General features: G+C 39.1%; 1 protein-coding gene across 3 annotated transcripts in view; it reads right to left on the bottom strand.

Moving 5' to 3' along the window:
- ECPAS (Ecm29 proteasome adaptor and scaffold) overlaps window positions 1–19,704 on the bottom strand; it is a 59,164-nt gene that overhangs the window by 10,935 nt on the left and 28,525 nt on the right. For all 3 annotated transcript variants that reach the window (XM_052701395.1, XM_052701394.1, XM_052701396.1), the window contains exons 18-36: window positions 19,381–19,609; window positions 18,817–18,908; window positions 16,920–17,054; window positions 15,204–15,369; window positions 14,651–14,823; window positions 14,059–14,160; window positions 12,503–12,626; window positions 11,660–11,805; window positions 10,578–10,632; window positions 9,749–9,863; window positions 8,705–8,770; window positions 8,468–8,585; window positions 6,552–6,719; window positions 5,614–5,693; window positions 4,763–4,868; window positions 3,722–3,769; window positions 2,621–2,742; window positions 1,270–1,420; window positions 318–383 (exon numbers count right to left, since the gene is read on the bottom strand). In XM_052701395.1, the coding sequence (XP_052557355.1) occupies window positions 318–383; window positions 1,270–1,420; window positions 2,621–2,742; window positions 3,722–3,769; window positions 4,763–4,868; window positions 5,614–5,693; window positions 6,552–6,719; window positions 8,468–8,585; window positions 8,705–8,770; window positions 9,749–9,863; window positions 10,578–10,632; window positions 11,660–11,805; window positions 12,503–12,626; window positions 14,059–14,160; window positions 14,651–14,823; window positions 15,204–15,369; window positions 16,920–17,054; window positions 18,817–18,908; window positions 19,381–19,609 (2,262 nt within the window). The remainder of the gene's footprint in view (window positions 1–317; window positions 384–1,269; window positions 1,421–2,620; window positions 2,743–3,721; window positions 3,770–4,762; window positions 4,869–5,613; window positions 5,694–6,551; window positions 6,720–8,467; window positions 8,586–8,704; window positions 8,771–9,748; window positions 9,864–10,577; window positions 10,633–11,659; window positions 11,806–12,502; window positions 12,627–14,058; window positions 14,161–14,650; window positions 14,824–15,203; window positions 15,370–16,919; window positions 17,055–18,816; window positions 18,909–19,380; window positions 19,610–19,704) is intronic.

Below are 19,704 nucleotides of genomic sequence, written 5' to 3'. Positions count from 1 at the left end.
AAATGCAGAATTAGCTGAGTTCCCATCCAAGTAAAAGCATTTGTAAGAAGCCCTTTTCATCAAAGAGAGCAGGTTCTCAGGTGGAAAAACATTCTCTCTGATTCCAAATGGAACCACAGCCATTTACAACAGATGGGAAGAGCAAGCTGTGACTAACAGGATAAGACAAATCAGCGTGTGAAAAACATGAACAGACATCCACACAAGGAGATAACAAAACAAAGCCTGAAGAGAAATTCCATAAATGCTCCTACTTCCATTTCCAGTCTCCTATCATACATTCCTTAAACTGGAAACTTCTTGAATCAAACAATTACCATGTTAATGGTTTCCATCATGGGAGATGACTTGACAGCACTAAGTCTGGCACTATCCATTGCAGTCTAAAGAAAAAAAAAAAAGGAACAAGAAAATGTTAATTCAACCTGAAAGGCCAACATTAGGTGTAACTCACTACCTCTTAAATTCAAGCCAAAAATCCATTTTGGATATATCCAGGCAAAAAAATGATTACTTCTACAATCTGTGAACATTTTCTCTTTCAGAGACAGCTGATGTTGCAGCTGGAGTACAGGAGGTGCACTATATAATTCTGATATGATGCACAGACAAAAATGGGGAAAAAAACAGAAACTCTGCCCTATTGTTCACTACTTTCTAGTTGACAGAAGAGCAGAATTTGCTCCTTTCCTCTTCCCACAATCAAAGTAGCTGAACTTGCTACTGAACAATAGGGTTCCAGTTATTTCCCCAGAAGCCTGTGACTGATTAATATGGTTCTTTGAGACAGATTACAAGGACACTACTGAAACACCCAGCTCCAGCCTGTACTGTTACAGCATGCCTTCTAATTTATGTTACAAGTCATCACACAATTAAACCCCTAGGAAAAGGAGTAGCAAAGTCTGACAGTACATGTGCATTATTAGACTCTGCCTGTTTCACAGTTGTGCATGGTGCTGAAGTGATGTTTAATCGCTTGTTACCAAAGTTGTTCTTCACTTTCTGAAATACATGGAAATTTAGGAACTAAAAAAAATCCTAACACTTCCTTGTCCCAGCAAAAAAAATCCCAAAAAAACAACAACAAAACAACCCAAACCTGGCCATCCAGATTCCAATGATTAAATTCTTTTAGTAACCCTTTAGCCATTCTTCTTTACCTCCACCTCTCAAATCTGCTACTTTCTGGTCAAGAACAGAATAAATGCAATTTTTATCTTTGCTATTTCTGCTCTGTTGATAATTCCCTTTAATATTTGCACTTACTTTATCCTGATCTGTTGCACAGAGGCTTAAGTAACTGAGGACCTGAGGCTCCAGTGCACTCAAGGCCTCCAGCAACGCTGGGATAAGTTTTGTTGCATGAGGTTTCAGCATAGATCCAGCACTTTTACTGATCTTCACAAGAGTGTTAATGCTAGAAGAAGCAAGGAAAAATCAACACAGAAACAGTTTTGGTTGAAAAAAAATCTCTGGTATACTTTAATACAGTACCAAAAAATGGCCAATTAATGGCCAATTCAGATCACTATCTATACATTGTTCTGATTAGGTGGTAGCAGATCTTAGTCCTGAGCCTCTAAGCCATTCTATGCTCTGCATGGAGACTGCTTAGATTAGCCAGGGTATTAAAAAGGGCAAGGAGTACTACAGACTACTTTAGGAACAAATAACATGTTTCAAAAAAGGTTCTGAGAAAAGTCAGTCAAGAGAAATCAATTGCTTCTTCCTAAGAAAAGCACAATTACAGTGTGTTGAGATCCTTCTGTACAGATCCCATTTGTCGGTCTAAAATCTTTAGATCTCTCAGACTGCATTTTGACAGTATTTTCAAACCTTAAAAAGGATGAAAAAAAAATTCACCGTTTGTTTAGAGCTTCCTTAACCTTCCTACGTAATCACAATCAATAAAAGAAAATTGTTTCTCAGGAGACCAGCAATGCTCCAGGTCTGAAGTAAATGAAGAAATAAGTAAGGCTCCAAAGTGACAAGCATAATAATTCCCTACATACCAAGGGACATCAAACTATTAAAATGCATAACACATATCTGAGCAATGTGAACAAATGCATTTGTCTCTGCAATATGTGCTGTCATTAGTCACATCTAGACATGTAATAAGACCTGTCTTTTCCAGGAACTATCATGGGACTTTTTTTGTTTGTTTACAAGTAGATGAGATGCCACTTCTAAATAATCTTGAGCAGAAAAAAAACTCTTGAAGATCAGTTTGCCTCTTGTACCTGGACAAAAGAACTCTCTCCTAAGCCATGAACCTGTACATCTGCAGAAAATGGAGATATTTCAAGGTCAAAGCATACAACTTTTTAATACTGTTGTCTGCATTTGCTTAAATAAGATGCTTCCAAAATACAAATATAGCTTCCTGTTTCAGTGGGTTCAGTATGAAGGCTGTTTTGGTCAGAAATTTGTGACTTCAAACATAAAAAATGTTCTGCAAGTGAAGTGAATAAGATGGTAACTTTGGCACAAATCATAGAATCATCAAAGCTGGGAAAGATTACTAAGATCATCTAGTCCGACCACCAACCCACTCCTAACATGCCCAAATCATACATACCCTCAACCCAGGAAATTTGTAGGCTGCAAAACTAACCTGAGAGATCGGACTTCAGCAACTGTGCTGACTATTCCTTTATCTAGGAGACAAGGGAGCAATACAGCTACTGTCTTCTGACCAGCAACTCCTTTGGAGGGATCACACATTTTCACACAAACCTGGAGACAGATGAGAATTGCTGTTACAAGTATGTACAAATTTCCTGCTTGGATTTAATCAAAGCACCTTTTGAGTCAAACAGAAGCCAAACGCAACTGCACAAATTGCTTACAGTGAAACCCAAGCTCTGCCATGTTTGTGCTCTCCAGAAAGTACTCAGGCCCTAAACCATGTTCTTAAAGATGCTTCAGCTACAGTCAGCTTTCAGAAAAGGCAAGTTCAAAGCCACATCTAAGAGGTGCTGATCTGCACCTAAGGGGAAATGCACTAAATGATCTCTCAGCTCAGAACAGCCCTTCTCATCCACACAGATTCAACCATCAGGCTGCAAATCCCATGTCAGAGAAGACTCTGCAATTGTAACAGCAGTGTGCTTGGACCAGATCACCACTTTTGTCATTGAAATTGCATGCTGCATACATCACAAAAGTTATGATTTCAAATACAGTTCTTATGATCTGTTACTATTTCCACTGATTTGACCTCTTAGAAGAATATCAAACAGCACATTAAGTGATATGCAAAGTATCCCCAGCATATTCTGTCAGTGGTTGCATCCAACAGAGAAGTTCAGACTGGACTACATTGTTTCACAACAGGTTTTACCGGGCATGGTCAGCTACATCTCTCTGCAGTTACAGAATGTTTCCTTAGACCTCATGAAGTGGGAAAAAGAAGATTAGGAGAGAGAACTACCAGTTCAGTATCTCCCTCCTGTGGCTGTACAGAACTTAGCACTGCATTATCCTCAAACACCAGAACTCCACTGACGTCAACAAAAGTAAGGAGGAGTATGTGGCCAAGCTTATTACAATTGCCTTTTAAGATACTGTTCTGTTTATACTCTGTCTTATACTAGACAATTCTCTAAGATGATAGCCTGTTGTAAAAGGCCATTCCTTGAGAGATGAAGAGGAATGATTATCACAGACATCCAGAACATGCACTTGTGTACAAGTGACAAAATATGTTTTTTACCTTACTTAAGGTTTTTAAGGCTAGTTCTGCTGCTTTTCGCACAGACTCCTACAAAAAAAAACAAAACAAAACCACCAAATAACATTATTATTAGTTTTACAGCTTCTATTTAATGATGCACATTCACTGATAAGTATAACAGTAGTTCTGTTAAGAATGTATTCATGGCTGACACTTACAAACCTTCAAAGAAACTTCATAGCAGCAAGTAAGCAGCCAAATCAGCACTGACCTGGTGGCACGTGACACCACTACCAGTCAAAGTCTCACTTTACCTGCACTGATGAATTAACAAGTATTGAGCAGAACTCCTGCATACTGAAACACAATCACTGGCATTGGTAATTTCTTTAGATGCTCTCAGAATAATTCTGGGCTGTCACAAATGGATTTTCTCAAAGTTTGTTTTCCAGATGAAATTTAGAAATTGGTGTCCCATGAACCCATTCCAAAAGGATGCATGCAGATAGCTGATCTGCTCTAGAGGCTAGTATTTTTCATTAGCAATAAGGCAGAACATTCTGTGCAAGTTGGTTTGAGTGCCCCAGAACATTTCTGAACACAGTGAATTTACTAGTATAAGAGCAACTTCCTTGTTCACAGCACAGTTTGGGAAACAATCCAGCCCTGCTTTTGCTGGAAAATCTGGATGTACAGAAAACACAGGCTCTAGCATGGGAGGACCTGAGGACTCTGACTTCCAATCTGCAAGGCATTTAAGCACACAAGCAGACAAAAAAAACCAAAAATGTTTCTATACTTGGGAATATACTGAGTAATTCTTTCATATCCAGGAAAAAATGCTGAACCTTCAAGAGTAGCAGCGAGAATGAAGCTAACACTTAAAAACAAGAGGAAAAACACACATAATTCAGTAGAGAGCATGGAAATTTTAACTGCAAAGGGCCTGAACCTTTAGTTTGCTTAGCACATAACTACCATTAGCTTTAACTCAATTTCTCAAAGAATCTCTTCTAAATACCTCAAAGTTTGATCGCTACTTTTCATTGAAGATTCCAGTTCAAATTACAGTTCCATTACCTTAATGTCATCTTGCACTCTAAACATAACTTCCCAGATTTCTGGAAGCTTGTCTATGATGTCATCCAAAGGCCTTCCTCTTAGCAGGTCATTCAATGCAAGACAGCTGCAAACACAGAATCTCATTTCCATCACGTGGTATTTCTTTGATACAGGTATACACACATTTGTAAACACAAGCAAATTATTAAAAAAAAAAACAAAACTGTTTACACTTCTAATTTTCCCCAAACCCTAAATCTGTTATAAGAATGTCTCCTTTAGCAGAAGAGACAAACACCCAGCTAGATAGGTGAAATGTGAAACAGATGACAGCAATAAAAAAGGCTGCTGTGGTAAAAATTGCTGTTGAAAACATTCCAGTTAGGATATTGTTTCAATTTCTTTTTTTTCAAATACAGGACAAAAAAACCTCACAACAGTCTGAAGACTGGAACTGAAATAAAACGGAAGTTCTCAAAACAGTGTAACCATAGACTGATATAAATAAAAAAAAATTTATTAAAAATGCTCTTCCAAGCAGCATGCTGCTGTCAAGTATGTATATAGACAGACTACCAATATTTTCTAATGTTAAGCAATACTTCGGCCCCACAGATAGCCAAAAACTCTGTATGCAGAAAGCTCCTCCTTTGTGGAATGCTGTCTAGCATTATGTTAAATTGCATGCAATAAAAATTTTCAGGCTCAAAGAAGCAAACTGCTTTAAGATTTTATCACTCTCAAGTGTGAACTCCAAGGCCAGGATCTATCCTGATAGAACGACATGCCCTCCTCCCACACAGACTTCTTTACATTAGCAGATTTATTGTAAAGAGTTCAAGAAAACTCTGTTACTTCCCCATCAATACCTGGATTCCCTGATTCTCCACAGACTGCTAGTTAGGTTACTGATCAAATCATCAAGAATTTCCTTCATATACTTATCAACCTATAATTAAAAAGAAAGGAATATACTTGAGACAAGCCTAGAACATGCATCTGTTGTGCTCTCTTATGAAAGATCCTAATGGACAGTATTATCTGACTTCAGTCACAGCAGATGAACCAATGCTTGCCAGAGCTGGCTCTGTGCAAGTTCATTTTGACTTTGCTTTAGAAGTGCTCTTCTTTGCACTGCTTCAGAGCTTAGGGCTAGAGCAGGGACCACAATGAAAAATAAAAGTTCTTCAGTCCTTTTCAACAGAACTGTTTAGATGCAGCACTAAACATGCATTATAGCAGAAGCAGTTGTACTCTGCCCAAGGATCAGTCAATTACTTCATTCTGAGATTAGCCATGACACGAGAACAAACTTGTAAATCCAGCTCCAGTACTTTAAGATCCAGAGTCAGGGCATCTTAAGAAGTCACTTATGCCTGAAACATGCATAGGAAAGAGTTAATCTCAAATTGATGAAATAATCTCTTCCCATAGGTTTCTTCCCGCTCTAGAACTGAGGAACCACATTTAGATGCTCTTGCTCTAAGGGATGCATCTTCAACTATAATGACTTCTCAAGAACTTCTCAAATGCAATGTCAAAGCAATATCACAGTGAGGAAAGACCTTCATGTCAACTTTAACACTGGCCACACAAAGTCTATTTTATCCTTTCACAAACAAGAGAAAGCACAAAGCCTTTGTGCATTCCTCACCTCATCCTTGGGATCAACCGCATCTTTCTTTAGGACAATGTCTAATTCCTTTTTACACACTTCCTCATTTCTTAAGATACAGCTTTCCCATAAGGACCTCTGAAACACTCCCAGGTTAGTAGGAACCCACCACTGTTGTTTACAGCAACTCACCATCGATTTGTCAGTGACCAAGGCATTCCAAATGCTGGTCATTGCTTGCCGAATGCCCAGGTTGGGGTCAAACTGGTAACGGTAAAGCCGAGGAAGAAGCTGGGGCAAAAACGGAGCCAGCTGCTCTCCAGCCTTGGCAGCTATCACATTGAAACCAAAAGCTGCTCCCTGAAACGACGACAGACGAACATTTGGTGAAACCATTTACTCACCACTCAGTTACCACTCCTGGGCACACCAGTCAGTGGCAAAGCTGACTGACAGTCTAGATAACAAGAGAAGAAGAACGAGAGCGGTACCGGTACAAGCTCTTGCCAATGCTACAGTATCAGAAATACATCAAGCAGACAGTCACCATCAGGAGATGAAAAACACTGAAAGAATTTCAGCCCTTCCCATACCACACCCTCCAACTTTTTTTTCCAAGATATCATTCGACAGCTTATGGCAAAGCTCTGGTGGAAGATTACAGCTGCAAGGATTTGACTACGTTTTTCCAAAATAAGCTCTTCCTGAAGGAAGGCCACTGCTTCCCTTCAACTCTGCTGCATTCAGAAGATCTAGAATAACTTATGAACTGAAAAATCAACCAACACTATCTTGACGATGCAACTTACATTTCTGGGGATTACTGGTTTGCATATGGCCTTATTTATTTCAAACTCAAGCATTCCTTCATACTCTTTCTTTTTTTCCCTACAGAGCACTACTGTCAATTACGACACAGTGGAACTGATGCTCATCCATGAAGTGTCATGGAATTTTGTAAGACAGCTTGAAAAAGAGGCTGCCACTGCATTACCTTTGAGTAGCTTGTGACTGCACTCAATGACTTCCTCTACATTTCCTGACTTGACATGTCAAAAGCTGCCACTTAAAACCTCAGTTACAGAACTACTTCACAGGATAGAAAGTACTTTCTAGACTGTGACCCAGACAAGACAAACTCACAGACAGGACCACTGCTGTGATGGTGCAAGGAACCATTTAGCAAGGTCCTGCAAATCTTGCTCCACTTCACTCTTCAGTAGAGGCGCCCCAGTGTTGAGAGAGGGAAGTCTTGAAGGATATGCTGACCTGCCAAACACTGGATGGAAGCTAATGCTGGTGCTTGATTTTTGCACTAAGTAGCATTTCTCAGAGACTCTAAACCTCAGGTGAGGAGCACAAAAGAGCATGAAAGATGAAATACAGAAAATGTGGCCTCCTTGGTATTTTTCACATAAAAGAGCATCAAAGGTGCTCTGCATACTCCCAGGGACTGAACAGCTTCCTCCTATGTTTAGGAAAAACCAGTGAAAAAGACAGTTGCCAAGCTAGAACTCTAAAAAATACACTTAAAATTTATTATGCTTGTGTCTTGCCCTACCCTAAGAAATGGGTCCAGTAGTCTTCTGACTTTGCTAGGAGTCCCAGTAGTTTTAAAATATTAAGGCTTTATTTTTGCTAAGTTAAAAAGTGAGATTATTTTGGCAACATTGGTTAAACAGCGTATTTTCAACTGAGTTTCTAGTAACCAGCTGCTGAACAATTTTTGTTCTGCTTTCTTACGCAATAAAGCTCATCTTCTTTAGCATGTGAAAATTGACCCAGTTTTGAAAATACGATCATACTGTCCAAACACATCAAAGATCTTGCTTCTGAATGCTCAAAAAATGCAAAAAAGAAAGGATCACAGCTAGTCCATAGTGGAATACAAGATAATAAAACCTGTGATACCAACGTTACATTGTAAGAACTTAAATCTAAGTTTGTTTCTCATGCTTCTTAATTGGTGTTGAACAAGACACCAAAGCACTAACACGTGGCCTTCACATGCAGTTACCTATGGATCACAGAACTGCTGTGAGAGAAATGCAGTCACTGTTTCTAGTGCTCACAGAAGGAATACAAGCGATACAAAAGAAGGAACTTACCTTGCGAGAATTCCACATGGCATGATGGTTGGCCAGATTCATGAATTTATACACCAGATCAGGCTGATTGAGATCACTAGCAAGTGAACAAAGCTCCTTGTAGGTAGAAAGACCTTGACTTCAAAAAGCAGAAGAGAAATCCAGTTATTTTTAGGGAAAGCATTACTTATAGCAGAAGAAATACCATAATAGTTAACAGTACACTCTGTGCCTATTGACCATTGTCGTTTAACTTACCCATCTGGGGTTTTGCTCAAGCCACCCTGAAACACCACAGTTTCTCCAGTCATCTCATGTTTGGCTCTATCGGAAAAGAGGTCCAGTATTAGCTATACCAAACTCTAACCTTGAATGTACTGCTCACTACTGAGCAAGTTAATTTGTTTTTCCCTGTTACTCAGTAACTTCCTATCCTCTCCAGACCCACAAATGAAAACAAATAAATAAATATTAAAAAAACAACAAACAAAAAAAGATGAACCAACCAAAGGAAAAAAGATGATATGCATTAGTGCAAAACCACACTGCAAGAAATCTCATCAGCCTATGTCATGTGTAAAGTTAATGAGAGATGGCAGAAAGCTAAGGGCTTCGCTGTGTAGTCAGAAGCCAAGCCAAAACACTGACGGCTTATTTCAGACCAGATGCAAGCTACATCAGTGGAAAGCACTTCTACTTCAGAATGAAAGAAAAAACAACAAAACATTTCCACACATCTGATCTTCTCCTGTTCACCCCTACTGAATCTCCTACGCTTGCAGATTAGGTTTTTGTCACCAAGTTAGAAAGGAAGGCTGATAAGAGCACTTCCAACACATTCAACATGATTAACAGCCAGTAGCTCTTCAACACCACAATTTTTTGTGCTAAAGTAAACATGCGACTGTTAACATTTCTCCTCAGTAAAGCATATGCTTGTGCAGACACAAGTAAGATTCTACTTCTACAACACTGATACTGTTCAGAATCACTGCAGGATCTCACTGTCCTCTGCAATTACACAGTGCAGCAAGGAGAAAACCACACCCAAACTGATTTAAACTGCTTGAATCAGGACTGAACCATTATTTAGTAGCTTTGTTAAATTCAGAACAGAACAAAACTGGAATAGCTCCACTCACAATAAACCCAGGCTGAATTAAGAAATATCTCAGTTTGACTTCCTGGCAGTTTCTGGATAGTGGTTTCTCCCAGGCACAAGGCATCTCTCTCATACAAAAGAGGCACATTTTTGTTCCCATCAGACATGTAGCTTACAGTACTTTTTAAGGCACACCGTACCTTTTCCCAGTCATAAGGGTATCAACAAGCGTGGTGACTAGCTGTTGCTGATCCTGTTCACTTCCTAGTTCATATATCAGCCCAAGACCTTTTGAAGCAACATCCTGACTGAGCTCTGCAAGAGATTTCACAAAATTAAATTAAAGATAAGCATGTGAGTAGTAATAAACAAATTTAAATTACAAGATCCAACAGAAAAAATCATGATTAAGAAACAAAAGCTGTGTGTTGCAGTCTACAGTTCTCTATTTCAGAACAGATCTAGTCTGGCAATACAAGCTTTGGATTCCAAAGCATCAACTTGTTCCTGCTCCATAAATTGACACCTTCATATTAACATTGTCATTGGTGGCTTTGAAATAGCTGGGAGCATTCAAAGAGCTGCCATTGTTCAGACTTGCTACAGCCCCTGAAGTTCAGTAAAATAGTCCCTTTTTTAACTTTGGTGAGCTCTGGTTAGTCCACCGGATGCCATCCTTTCCACTAGTTGCCATCACTAGACATAAATGTTTAAAAATAGAGTTACTGTCCATATAGAACTCTGTGATACTTCTGCCCAGAGCAAAGCAGAAGCAGCAGATTGAACCGTTTCTGTTATTACAGCCTGCAGAAGAAAATGCAGAAGTATAATTATACTCTCATTTCTACAAGATCTAGGAAAGAAAATTTCTGAAGTAACAGAAATGGTAATTTTTTTTATTTTTTTTTTTTACAGTCAAGTTTTAGTACACGCTGACAGAGAGGGTGAAGCTGACTTTCTGTTTGTTGTAGATTCCCTTTAACTTTTTAGGGCCTCACTAAAAGACAAAACTGTTGTGGTAGTACTTACCATCACTATCTGACAGAATTGAAACGAATGCACTTTGAATATCCTTGAGGTAAGACTGAAAGATGAGAAAGAAAGATATGATTTGTATCATCTCAAGACAGTCCCTAACAGATAGACAGAGGTAACCATATGAATAGGGTTGTCTATTTGAGCTATAACTATGACAGGGGTAACCATATGAATAGGGTTGTCTATTTGAGCTATAACTATGACACAGAAAGCGTCATTCTTTTGGACTGGTAAGCAGCTGCCCGTCCTTCATTCACAGAATGTAAGTTATTTGCCCAGCACCTTTTTATAGCTACTGTGTTATTAGTAAACCACACAATTTCTTCTCCTCATTTAATACATACCAGTAACGTGGCATAAATGAGGCATCTTCTAGGCAAGGGACATCAAACTAGAGGATTTTGCTACTCCAGCAATATACACTGTTAGATCAGTGTAATATCATACTAGCTCTATGTAGGGAAAGGACGTTTTGGTTGAGAATGCTTTTTTTCTTTTTTCAGTTGGGAATGCTTTAAGTGCCTCCTTGGATAGCAACACCTGGTGATTCTCATCACACAAAAGCACTATCAGTGCAAGATTTTCAAACCACAACCAAAAATACCAAGCACATGAAACATAACTTCTGCTTGGTAACAAAGTTGTGATGAATTCTGTGGAACAAGTTCATGAAATTACACCTAGCTCTTCACTTTCTTCACCTCTTAAACTGCTTTTTAGTATTTTCCAAAAAGAAATCCTAATAACTATACTGATACCCATCTCTTCCTCCTAAGGAAAGATGTACTGGCACTTCATCTTACAAAACAGATTTACACTGTGCATACTCTGACTTGAGTGCAAGTCAAATGTTTGGAAAGATGCTAACAGCTTTGTGTGTCTAACAGACATGATGTCCCCCACGACGAAAAAATAAGTCATGACTCAAAAGTCAGTAAGGACTGCAGCAGCCCTGGGGATAACAAGGCAATAGAAGTGAAATAGAATTAAAGAGAAAAGAAATGGACAGAAAGGAAGCAAGCAGCAAAAATAGGGATAAGGAGCCAGCGTCAAGAAATGGACATATTCCTTACCTTAATTGCTTTGTGTGTACTCAGCTTCTTCACCATTGACAGAAGCCAGATGCAAGCTGCTTGCCTAACATGTGGGTTAGGGCTGATAATGTGCTTGTTCAAAATTAGGTCCAGGACCCAGGGAACCAAATCATTTACCTTCAGATCTATATGAAAGAAAGGTAGAGAGGAAGAAGGGAATTTTCAGAGTCAGACATGCTTTTTTTTACTTTCATACAATACAACATGTAGCAGCAACGTAAAAACTACTCACAAGTGAGTAAGGAGGTGAGGCCTTATCCTCTGCTTATTCAAAAAAGATGTACAGTGTAGCTTCTGGGAAACTGTTTCTCTTAAAAGAAATTCTGAAGAGAGCTCTGCTAACCATATAGTGATAGTGCTTGTGGCCCAGAAGAGTGTGAGTATAGAAACACTCATACTGTGTACAATCCATTGTGCTTTTTTTTTTTTTGTAGCACGTGTGTTCAGACTCAAAAATCCTGGAGTAAATGCAGGGTTTGGCTCTGCCCCACCCACCATGCTCTGCTTTGTGTTCACTTGAGATCTAACACCATCTCTGTCAAGTGGCAATGAATTAGATTCCATAAAAAAGCTATTTAAAAATCACATGAAATACCGTTTTCTATCTACTCCTTCATATCTACCCTTTGAGTAGATGGACTTGAAGTGGTGAAACAACTTGTTTACAACTCAGTATTGCAGAACAAAGAGCAAAGCACACTGTAAAATGTCTCTTACTTCTTCTACTATTAATCGAGCACACCAGATAATAAAGCCAGTGTTAAGCCGCAACTGTGAGATTTCACATTTCTCAACCTAGACCTTTGTATAAGGAAGACATACCTGGGGCAGGGATATATTCCTCCTCTGTGACCGTCCACGCATCACGTGCAGCCACCGAGCTGGTTCCTACAGCAGCACTGGTAATAGCTTCACCCACAGTGAACTGCAGTTCTATTTGTTTGGCCTAGGAAACAGTAGAGCCTCACTGACTACTGACTGAATGAACACCACAAGTTTCAGCACTTAATGCAAAAACCCACAGCCCATTTCTCAGTCCCAGTACTCAGCACTGATTTACAATATCACACTTTTGGTGAGCTTCTAAGACTACCTGGTGACTCAGATCCCTTGGAGCTGATGAAAGCAGTGCTGACGTCAAGCACTCCAAAATGAATAGTAAGAGCTAAAGCAAGAATTTGCCAATCTCTACGCAATATAAAGAACAGGACAAAAAAAAAAAAAAAAAAAAGGGATAGGATCAAAGCAAAGTTTAAACAAGATCACCAGTCATTAACAAAAGTTACCATGACTCCAAGAAATGAACACTCTTTTTCCCCACACGGAAACAATTTAGCTGAAATTTTGCTTTGCTTTCTGTCTTCCTTCCACAATTTCCTTAAGCCCTGAGGAACAGAATGCGTAAAACTCTGCCAATTTTTTTGTCCGTCTTTGTGGTGAATTTTTATCTCTTAAGAACTGACTACTACATCTGCTGAGTACCACTGCTCTCTTTACTCTCTGTAAGAACAAAACACTCATGTAATTTGGACAAGCCTTTAGCTTCCTGCAATCTAACATAAGCTGTTTTTCAGTTGTTTTTTTTCCCCTTCAAGTGCATCTTTTATAGAGGAAGCTGAAATGTCCCTGAATAGTTCCAGGTCAGGAACACTCAAAAACATGATTCTGTAGATGTGTACACAATGTTCTTGCTATTCTGGCTTGTTTGATCACATCAGACTGAAAGACTCTGCAAATTCAGTCTGTTTCATACTCAATAGATGCTTCTGCAATGCTGAATTCTATGCGAGTATGAACAAGGAAGAAAGATAAAAACAAGCTAAAGTAAAGAAAGATACTAAAAATCTCCCCGACTTTTAATTTTGCAGCCTGGAATATGGAAATACATATAACAGCTCTGTAGTACTGCAAAAGAATGCAGTGCACTACTGGTGGACTTAGGCTGACAACAGATCTTCCTATAAATAAAGCTTCTAATTCAAGTGAGTTACACCAGCGGATGTACTTCTGATGGAAAAGAACATGTATTTATATTACCACCTCATAGGATACACTTGAATGGCAAAATACAGACTTATGGAATCACTACTAAAAGCTGTTAATGTTTACTGTGTAAAGGTAGTCCCCTTGAACCAAGGACACATACTTCATCTCAAAGACTGGGGCACAGATCTCAGCAGGCAAGCTTTTAAACTGCAGCATAAAACATTTTAGAATTTTACATGCTCCAAACCTATCTCAGCTCTCTACTCCATTCCAGCTTTAACAAAGTTAGAAGCACTACATATGACAGCTTCTTCATAAAACTGTCTCCAGAACACACAGAAAAAACACTCAAATAGAAATAATGATGGAAACAATATGCACTAATTTCTCACCTCCACAGAATCCATCAAACCTTGCAACAGTAGCTTTTGGTGGGGGAAATCTCCATCTCCCACAGGAAAGTAACCCAACGTTTGTATTGCTCGTTCCTTCATCTAAAATACACAGAAAACCAACAATAATATCATCTTCCTATAAGTCCAGAAGATATACTTTCAAACTTCTCCTCACCTTCTTGCTGAAGTTTCACTTATGGTATTTGAAGTTAATATGCAATACACTTATTAGCTAATTGCTGTTCCTCTCTTCACGGTTTTCCATATGACACAGAGCAAAATAAACGTCATTGTTATGTTTAACAATTATTCTCCAGACGACATTCCTGTTTTCACTGAATTAAAAGTATCCCTTTTTATAATTTTCATCCCATAAGCTTCTGCTTGGTATGTAGAAAGCACATACAAACAACTGCTGGACAACACCAGATATTCTGAAAACGCTTATTCCAAATCTGACTCACTAAAGACAACAATTAGTCCTAGTCCAAACAGGTTCAGTAGTGAATTCTTTAAAAAACTGGCTGAGTTGGGCAGGTAATACATTCCAGGAATGAACAAGAACCGTAACAATGTAACAAAATCTTGCCTTATTTGTTTCCTTGCTGGAAGGGATTCGGGCCAGTAAGCTTTCAACAAGTTTCAGCTTTGTAAAGCCTGTGCCTTCACTGGGGATTGGCAAGGGGCCATTTCTGCCAATCTCCCCCAGAGCAGTGCAAGCAGCCACCACAAGAAAGGGAGAGGTGCTGTCCAGAAAAGAACCTACAGGACAAAATAAAAACGTGATCCAAGTCATCCTGTTATTATCTGAGAGTAAGTAAGTAACAAGGTGCTTATTTCCTTTACAACAGACAGGAAGCATTATGCTCCAACAAAATCAAAAGGTGAGGAGACAGCGGGAGGAGTCTTGGCAGTAGCACCACTGCTCACCGGGCCATGTTGGTCAGTGAGCTAAGAGGCCATCTAACTCATGCTGAAAAGGGTTATATCCATACACCTAATCACATGGTAGTTTCATAGGCTGTAAACTGTATCATACAAAGTAAACTCAGGATGAACAGCATCTAACATCTCAGAAGTCTTCAGCCTGCGGCAGTTCACAGACAACTGTTACATGCTGCAAAGTGTTGGGTGGAAGTTACCTATTGTCTCTGTTGTTGACTTTATGAGCTGCTCTTGTTCCGGCATGACTGAAGTGTTTGGCTGTTGTATGTCATGTAGCTCCATTGCTCTGATTTTCCTATTGGCCAAGTACCTTCCTATTGTAAATCCCAAAGCCAACAAGGATCCATGTTGGACCTCCGGGCTCTACAGACAGAACCAACAGTGCAAAAAAATCTCATTTTCAATGTAAGTAACACTTTCCACAAAGCACTGATTTAAAAACACACATAGATGAGCCAGCTGGGAAGAAAGCTGAGATCTTACATACAACACGAGTTTGATATTGCTAGTGCTCTCTGATGGAGTCTTTTAGGATAAATTAACAGAACTATTAGAGACTCAGGAGACTTAGAAGTTAGCATCAGAACTCACATTCCTAAAATCCTCCCTTGGCCAGAAAAAAAAAAAAAAAAAAAACCAACCCTCAAAAAAACACCCCCAAAAAAAACCACCCCCCCAAAAAAAAAACCAAACCATGATTTTTAAGTACAGACTTATCTACATGGGTCCTTTGTACTTCAGCAAGCCACCTACACTGCAGTTCTTACTGAACCACTGAAGATCTCTGCCACTCTTACCAGCACAGACTGAACTGTTTTTGTACGTCCATCAGAAACCAGCAAAAATGCGTGCTAACATTTTCTTGTTCTAAGATTACAGTCCTCTTAGTTGTAAGCCATGGGTCTACAGAAAATCAGCCATGGCTTCACAGCCTGCTGGTAAGCAGACCACTGGGACAGAAAGGAGTTGGCTTTGCTACTGCACAGTACTGCACTGTACAGTTGTGCAATGATGTTGCCTTGCATCACGGCCAGCTTTCAAAGACTCAAACCAGGTCTGTCAATTAATACACAAAATAACCAAAATTTCTTGTCAGCATAGGTCTGTTTCCTGAAATGTGAAACGTAAAATTTCCGCAGACAAAATGAGATTAAAAAGTTCTGGGAAAATGCAATTTAGACACACTGATACTTTCCTTTACTTTCAGAATTCAAGACACTGGCAAAGAAATATGCCCCTTATTCATCTCTCCAGATAAGAAATTTTCTCAGCTCCTTCCCCATTCTGTAAGTGGCAAAAAAAAATGGAGAAAGATATGGACAAGGGGAGGGAGATGGACAAACAGTGAAAAAAAAACAACACCATGCAGATGGGAGACAGTGCTAGGGGAGGAGGAGGGCTGCCGAGCAGTCTCTTATGGGGTGAGAAGAAGCTGGGCTTCAACCAAGCCCCAAGGCAATGAGATGCTGTAGGGCCAGTGGCTTAGCTAGGGGAGGGGAATGAGTAAGGAGACAAGATCTTCCTCCTTCTGTGGGTGCCTTAAATTGCTCAGAAATACGGAATTAGGGAAGTGTTGGTGATAAGTAGTTTGCTCTATTACCATTCAGTGAGACAAGGTATATCTAAGGGAGTAAAACTCATAAGCATGTGACTGAACTGGCTCTACTTTATGACAAGTATCTCAAGAAATCCTCTTATTAAACTGAACAGCTTCAGGGATTAATTTATTTAGAAATCTGTTCCACTCACCTACAGCAAAAATCCCTTCCAACACCCAGCTAGAAGCCAGCTAGTTAATTTTACACTCAGATTAAGGCTAATACATCCTGAACACACTGTAAGAGGTTGAGATTTCCCATCAGTTATATGACACTGAAAAGCCCAGCAGGAAGCAGACAAAGGAAGGCAGTTACATGATTGTCTTTTGTCATCTTGATCAGCTGCTCCACAGAGGTCCTAAGCTCATTCCCAGACATTGTAGACAGCACTACAGAATAGAACAGGGCAGCGAGCTCACGCATTTCTTCTTTGTTTGTGTTCATCAGGCCCTGCAAGAATTTTTTAGTAAGAAACAAAACATGGTATCAACCAGTGTTCATGCAGTTTCTAACTGCACGGCTACAACAGCCATGCAGTGGCATAAGCAGTATTTAATTCTTTAAATTCAGAGTATTATCATTTAGTAAGAAACAAAGCGCTCAATACAAAGCATTGATTGCACATTAACCTTTAGCAGGAATATTACCAGCAGCCCCAGAAGGGCTACTCACTGATTCTCAGATAAATAGCTGACTGAATGCTTTGCTGAATTTTGTTTTCAGAGAAAAGCTTCCATATTTCACATACACATGAAACTTACAAAGAAATAAACAAGAAAACCCACCAAACCTGCAGAAACGTAAAGACACTTCCCTCTCCCCCCCCCAGCACAGGCTTCAGTCTCCCTTTTATTAATCAAATGGAAACATCTGTAGAGGTCAAACCACTGAAACACAGTGGTGACACAAAAAAAAATGCACAGCTGAGGAAATCACAGTGTAAATTTATCCATTTTGTTTTAGAGATCATCTGACATTTAAAATTGTTAAAAGGTTGAATTTTTGAAGCTTCAGACCATTTGATAAGATAAAACTAATAGATTACGTGTATAATGCAACACACTCACATGAAAAATTCATACTTTAAGCTTTCAATAATTTAGTTCATCAGTAGTAATATAGATGTGAACCAAGTGAAAAAAAACAAACCCAACAAACAAGACATGAGATCTGTCAAGCTCTTGAAATGTAACTCCAATTTCAGCTGAAAACATGTATCAGATCACGTTGCTGACTTCTAACAAGCTCCTGGAACTGTTCTCTCCACTTGGCACAGTGAAATTACAAAGGATAATTTACAACTGGAAACTTGGTCATATCACTTACTATCCTAGAAGCTTGCAAATGGACATGAGACCAAAGAAAAAGATTTTCCCGCAAATGAGAAACAGTAATGAAGAGGATAATGTTTTTAATCCTGTTCTTTGAGGGTGATATTTGGACTTAAATGAGGTGAAGTAAATTGCATTCAATGCAGCGCAGGTTTCAGTAGGACAAGTAATTAGAACACATTTTAAGCTTTTCTGCTGACAGATTCCCCAAAAGGAAGAAGTGGCAATCTGTAATAGCTTAGCAAATCCTGGATGCTTAAACAGGATGAAGAGAAAAGAATTCAAACAAAGGTGAGTTCTCTTTGGCTTAATATCTCCAGTAGGCTTCACTTTGTCAACTCTTTATACAGAGCTAATAAAAAAGCAAACAACATAAAAACAACATTCCATAGGACAGGCTCTAAAAGAACCACAGACCTACTCTATCTCATTTTCTGATAAGACTTTTACATCTTCTAACTGGAATATTCTCATTTATATACAGTTCCTTCAAAAACTTGCAGAATTATGTTCTTGGTTTTCTTTTGGTGTTCAGCACATTTCTGATCAAGGGAAATACTGACTGACTGTCCCAGAAGGATCACTGATATATGTTACACAGAATGCAAAAGTAAATGAACAAAAGCAATAACATCAAAGAATCAAAAAATACTTTTTCCTACCCTGCTTATATAACACTGAATGAGGTGGTGTTCAGTCCAGGTAAAAATAACGGATTTGGAATTATGTGTATATTTGACAAATAAAGCTCCACTTCACCATGGGAAATGCTCAATTTTGCTAATGCCAAATGTCTCTAACATGCTCCCTCCTCACTCCCTCTGCCCTCCCCCAAACAAGTTACAGAAAAAAATAAACAAAACTGGCAGGTTTCAACACACCCTTATCCAATCCATTTTGTCTACAAATCTGGCGGCTAGCTTCTCTGGATACACTGAAACAACTTCCAGAAGACAATACATGACTGGCAAACCTGAAAAGGAATTGAAGAATCAGGTTATTTACAAGAATAAAACAATCCTCAATAAAAAACTGTAAAACGTACCAGGTATTTCAAAGTACCTGCTTGCAATTCACTAGGGATAACAAACAATACATTAACATCAGGGTATCGTATTTCTTAGAGATATTAGATAAATAGTAGCAAACATTGTGGTAGAAACTTCTGAAGGCTTTCGAATGCTTTAAGATTACAATTGTCACAGATATATGGTTACTGGTATGCGGAAGACAATATTCACAGGCAAAGAAATTGCTGTAGACAGCTTTATAACACTATGTCAAGTGCTGCTGAGACTTTACTATCCTACTACCTCCCACCTACTCAGAAGCATAGAAGGGAGCAAGTTCACACTGAAGTTTACATAGTCTGTGTTGCAACTCTGCAATTCAAAGCAATGGGCACTGGTTTCTAATGAATAATTTCACAAAGATGGTGCTCTTACCTCCAACACCAGCTAAGAGCTGCTGAAGTAGGCCAATATATATCTGTACAGGATTGGTTTCTGCACTTTTGGAGGAGGAGGTGGAAGAGAAAGATATGTGATTGCCAGACATGAGGTTTCGTATGTAACGTCCAATGGCTGGGGCGTGGTCTTGCATATCTGCCAAGCTCTGTGAGGTTGGCACCACACCTGCACTGTGAGCAAGACACATCCGCAGGTACAGGACTATCTGAGTAGAGAAAAGCAAAAGATCCTTATGAATGAATGAATGCAAGAGCACTTTGGAAACTAAGGAGACAAGAGAACAAGGAATAGACTATATTC

This window comes from Tympanuchus pallidicinctus, unplaced genomic scaffold (assembly GCF_026119805.1).
Source record: "Tympanuchus pallidicinctus isolate F22 unplaced genomic scaffold, pur_lepc_1.0 scaffold4, whole genome shotgun sequence".
Taxonomy (NCBI): domain Eukaryota; kingdom Metazoa; phylum Chordata; class Aves; order Galliformes; family Phasianidae; genus Tympanuchus; species Tympanuchus pallidicinctus.
Note: the sequence above shows the minus strand (reverse complement) of the source record. Positions and strands in the feature narration are given on the sequence as shown.